The sequence below is a fragment of the Microplitis mediator genome, chromosome 1, assembly GCF_029852145.1.
Source record: "Microplitis mediator isolate UGA2020A chromosome 1, iyMicMedi2.1, whole genome shotgun sequence".
Lineage (NCBI taxonomy): Eukaryota > Metazoa > Arthropoda > Insecta > Hymenoptera > Braconidae > Microplitis > Microplitis mediator.
In genome coordinates, this window is record NC_079969.1 from 16,140,410 (window position 1) to 16,145,958 (window position 5,549).

The 5,549-nt window shown below is 33.2% G+C and overlaps 1 protein-coding gene across 1 annotated transcript; it reads right to left on the reverse strand.

The window, feature by feature from the left end:
* Positions 1–2,195: 2,195 nt before the first annotated feature.
* Positions 2,196–5,234, reverse strand: LOC130665563 (peptidyl-prolyl cis-trans isomerase Fkbp12). The gene is made up of 4 exons (XM_057466048.1): positions 5,036–5,234; positions 3,295–3,342; positions 2,467–2,651; positions 2,196–2,371 (listed from the first exon to the last, which is right to left on the reverse strand). The coding sequence occupies exons 1-4, from the start codon at positions 5,070–5,072 to the stop codon at positions 2,312–2,314; spliced, it is 330 nt and encodes a 109-aa protein (XP_057322031.1). The 5' UTR covers positions 5,073–5,234; the 3' UTR covers positions 2,196–2,311.
* Between the last annotated feature and the right edge of the window lie 315 nt (positions 5,235–5,549).

The following is a 5,549-nucleotide window of genomic DNA, read 5'->3' on the forward strand; positions in this document are numbered from 1 at the left end:
CTATTTTCTAAGTATCAGTTACGATTTTTAAAGTTCAAATAGTAATTTTTCTTACATAGACAATAAATTTTCATACTTATCCTGTAATTATTCTCGTTTTAATCATAAATGAAGGATCAGCGGATACTTTGATAATAACTCTGAAAGAGCTAAGTTTGTATTACGTAGTTGAACGTCAATACCACGTGGTATGGCCATATACTCCATAAGTTTCTCAATAGGAATTTTAGCTTCACTGGAGGCCTCCTGGGTCCAATGTAATATTCCTAATCCAACGTTTGATAATGATAGAAGACATCCTGCCTGTAAAATGGATCTGACCTCATCTTTAGCGCTTGGGATTACATGTCCGTACGCATAAACCAGAGGAGACAAACATTTCAATGAATTGGATTCGAATTTTCTATAGCTTACACTAAATTCCTGAATCATCTTTGAATGAGGAGGATAACAATATTCTATACCTTCTAAATATCCCCACAATGATTTGTAGGCTTTATAAGCTTTTTCCTCGATATGTTTGGCAACAAGAGGATACTCCTTAACTGCAGTTCTTAACATATTGAAAAATATAAATCCAATAAAGTTTATAACTCTTCTAGCATTCTTTGTATTGTTTAAATCATTAGGTTCACTTAAGATTTTTATCAACTTGTTGTGCCATTGTGTCGCACCTAGGGGAGTCATATACCCAGTCGCATCCTGTGTCTTGGTTTGAGACTCGGTCACATTATGTGAATAAGCTAAAGGGTTAACAAAGTTCTCAACCAGGGACTGCCGCAACCTGTCGCAAACTTTCTGAGAAAGTTGACGACAGGTTGTCATCAATTTAGCAATGGCACTGCAAGCGGTGAAATGTGCGTAAAAAAATTATTTTGTCTCGTAGGAAAAAAAAATGTTGAATCGAGATCGGAATCAAGGTCCAAATGTTTTCTTACAACAACTTACCCTTACGGTCAATCGGGTTAAAGAGGACTGATTGAGCTCGGACGCGAGTTCTAGGTGTTTTTCTCTGCAGACTCACTCTGAAACCCTACGGACAGACGATTCTTAGCATTAGAGTTTTTCGAGGGCCGGATAAACTCGAAATCTAAGTGCAAGTGCAGATATTCGCACACAACTTGTGAAAACATATTTAAATAGTTAAAATATCTTACTAGTAAGGTCAGAGACCTAGTAACTGATCAGGGAACAAGTACCCGATCACTCATAGATATGTATATCTATATTTACTAAATTTTACTAAACAGGGAATTTGATTTGTGAAAATTTGACTAAAAATAAACAAATAATTTTTTAAGATGTTATTTCAGTTTTTTAAATGTTTTATTGAAATTCTGATGCTCAATCAACGTGTTTCTGAGATAAAACATATCTTAGAGTTTTCAGGAATGAACAACTATATAGCGGAAGTTCATGAGTATGAAAGGAAACTCAACCTTCATTTTTACTACTGACATTGAAAAAAAAAAAAATCTGTCTATCGGTTGACCCTCCGGGCCAGCCCCGGATAAGTCGATCGGATAAGTCGTTTCTGAGAAGTCAATAAAAAACTAAAAAAAAAATTTGTTTTTTTTTCGTAATTCGAAAATAATTTCGAGTCTACTGGATCAAATGATCTGAAATTTTCGGAAAAGTTGATAGCCAACAAGCTCTTTTGATTGCTACCTTTACCATCCAAATCGGTTCGTTAGTTAAAAAGTTATAGACTGGTCACACACACACATATATACATACACAGACACTCGGACATCATTCTGAAAATAGTCAGAATAGCTTCCTAGAACCTCAAAATGTTAACATCTGATGAAAATTCTATTTTCGAAAATCGGACTGAAACCTATAACTTCCCGAATTTTTGAAAATTTTCAATTTTCTTAGCGGGAAGTTAAAAAATATGAAAATCGGCTGACCCTGCAGTCTATAGCCTTGAAACTTCCCGCTGTTTTCGAGCTCAAGAACTCACGTCTCTTAATGATATTTTAGATTAGACGTGTCGTCTTGGCGGAGGGTAAGGACACCTGCAACTCGTGTATGCACGAAATGGGTGAGACAATAGCCTTCAAAAGGGAGTGGGCTCAATAGGTGTAAAAACCGGCAGGTCCGTTAATTTAAATAATTAATTAGCTTACCACTACATAAAAAATTGTTATTATTATTAATGAGTTTTAAGGTCAAAGAATGTACACGATTCATTTAAGGTGCAGTAAATTTATTAATAAATAACATTGAAAGCATTAATTCATCATTTATTATTCTTGATCAGTCAAATTGTTGAGTTTTGTTGATTAAGTATTAATTTTACTGTACTTCAAGGTTGAACTTTGATTAATTCTACGTCGAAAATTAGGGTTGCATTTGGTGGTATATTGTATCGTTGTCAAGGAATATATAATTTATAAAAATAATAATATCAATACGACTAAGCTAAGGAAATAAATAAAATTAGTGTATCAAAGGATATATTCCAGGATGGCCTTGACTGCCATATGCAAAGTCCGGTGAACATGTAAGTCTTGCACGCTCCCCTACTGACATCTGAGCTACTCCTTGATCCCAGCCTTTGATTACTTCACCTTTTCCAATTTTGAATTTGAATGGCATCCCGTGGTCACGACTAGAGTCGAACTTTTGGCCATTTGTGAATGTACCTAATAATATCAATATTATTAGTCCATCCGAAGTAACACATGCTTGAGCAAGATTATGGTGCCAGTGCCTCGAACAAAAACCCTAGTGTCTTTTTCTATGTATGGATCTTGCGCCAAATCATGTAGCAAGGAATTGTCATCAAGACTTGTGCAGGACTTGCTCAAGGCATTGTACACAAGAATATTGAAGTCATCTTAGATACGGTGCAGTTTTCAAGTTTCTGGCGAATTTTTTGCACCAGTAACTTACGGCAGGTACTTGCGCATGGCTTACTCGAGATCTGCTCAAGGATCAAGATTAATTTTGAGCCTTGAGCAGATCTTGAGCAAGCCATGGGCAATTATTTCCAACTATAGTCTTCCTCCAGAATTGAGTTATAATCTGGCACGAATTTCTCGCACTAAACTTGTTACTGAAATGTGGCTACAAGTTTCTGCCGCAAGACACAAAGGTAGAAAAAGACACTAACGTCCATCAAACTTGAGACCAGGCTTGCTCAAGCCTTGAGCAAGATTGTTATATGGGATTTGATTTTAAAAATTAGAGTACTCTAATAATATTTGAAATTTAAAAATTTATTTAAATATTTCCGTGCTTTTAAGTTTTTTTTTTTTTAAGTTTTTTTAAATATATGTTATATACCTGTATAATGAACCACAACAACTTGTCCTGTTTTTGGATATGTTTGACCTGTTACGAAAAAATATTTAATCAATTAATTTTTTTAAATATTAATTGCCATAAAACAAGATATATTGCTTATTAAAACAGCATTATTTCATTGAGTGTCAATAAAAGAAATTACTATTACAATATGTGGGGATTTCCATACCAAATCGGCCACTTTTTGAGGTCACCCCCTCCGATATTTTTGAAAAATTTATATGTTTTGGAGGCTGATAAAAAACGCTCTCATGAATTTTTTCAAATTTTTTTGACTACTCGTTTCCGAGATACCGATTTTTTTCAAAATACGAGGTTTTTTTTTGAAACGGTTATAACTTCGCGAAAAGTACACCAATCGGATCGTTTTTTTTTTTTTCAAAATCTTCGTTTTTGAATGTTCTTTCAAGAAAAAAACAAGTTTTTATTCTTAATCAATTCCTTCATTTTTTATTTTAAGTTTGAAGCAAAAAAAATGTTTTTTGGAAATGTATGCCCCCTCCGATTTTTTTGAAAAAATTCTCAAAAAAACTTGGATGAATTTAGAAAATTTTGAGACCAATCCGATCGTGGACAAACAATTCGTTCTATTTTTTTCTTAATTTGAAAAAAGTTTTTTTCCCTAAATATTGTTTTTCGACTTAATTTGACCAATGAACATTCTCAGATCGGTCTATTTAGATGCTATGATTTTTTTCTAAATACTGTGCCGTTCGGAGTATACTATTTTTGGAAGTTTTTCTACTCATTCAATAAATAAATTTTAAAAATCAACTAAGAACTACTTATGAGTTATCTTTATGACCTAGGAGAAGTGGTACGTGGCCTTATTGGGACGATAGCCAATAAGGAACAAAAAATACCCAGGAAAGGAAAGTAAATGAAATTGATCCGAATTTAAACCCCAAAGTAATAAACGAAGTTTATTTTTTTTGACGCTTAAACAATTTGTGAATTTCAAATTCAGTTGAATTCGAGTATTGTTTTACAAGTAAACTTCCATTGTCAATTTGTATCACACAATGAAAACATGCAATTCTACTACTCTATTCAATCCGCAATCGGATCATAGAGCATTCACGATGTCTTATTTTTACAAATCGACGGTCCTGTCGCTATCACAGGACTGCTTCCTGTTGCAGCAACATTTTTTTTCCGTGTAATTTAAAACAGTTTCAATTTATATTCTACATTTTACTAGAAATAGAAATACTTCAGTTTGATTATTGTTCCTCAGTATAAAATTTGGTTCTTAAGTTTAAACCCATACCAAATATTTGGCGTATAATTGCGACACTCAAGTTACCCGACTTAGAATAATTTTTGGATATTTTTCAAAACGATAAACTAGAAAAAAAAAGATTTAAAAAATTGCACGTATAGCTTTTGTGAGTTCCTATATGTGCATTTTTTTAGTTTTGGTTTTTTTCTTACAATCAATTTATTGACAAAAATTCGAAAATTGTTAATTGTCTTCTAACTTGGGGGTCATGTGTAATTTTCATGTTTTCAAAATTATCCAAGATAATGCCAGAATTATACATAAACTTTAAGTATGATTAGATTATCATATTAATCGAAGCAACTACGTAATGGCGTTTTCAAAAAATTTCGATTTTTTCAACAAAAAGACATAAATAGGTTAATAATTCATAGTCGAATACAATCATGCATTAGCCACTTAAGTTAAAAATATTAATAATTTTATAAAATTAATTACCATCTCCAGGGGATATTACTTCTACATTCACACCCATGATTAAAGATTCAGTGATTAACGATTTGTAGATGAAATAATTGCAATTGGAATTTTCAAATGCCTTTCTAATGATCAAACAACAATAGTGTCCAGACTCGATTCTGTACTTTGCATTGACTCAGGTCTGCAAGCATCAATTTGACGGTTGCGCATACAAATACTGCTCATATTACATACACTAATGGTACAGTTTGCTGTGGCAAAAGTTTACTTACAAAAGTTTTCTTGAATTTTTCGTCAAATTTCCGTCAGCTTCGGACTTGTCCGTTTTTGATGACAATTTATATACAATGACGTCAAATTGGTTGAAAGTTTCACTTGGAATTGACGGCAAGTTTTCCTGTCAAATTACATTCAGATGACGGCAGTAAATTTACATCAAGTATTACCCAGCCAAGGCTTGCCAGAAACTTGTCGTTGAGTCAGCGGAAAATGTTTCACTGTAGAACTTGCTGAGCAATTATACCCTGATACC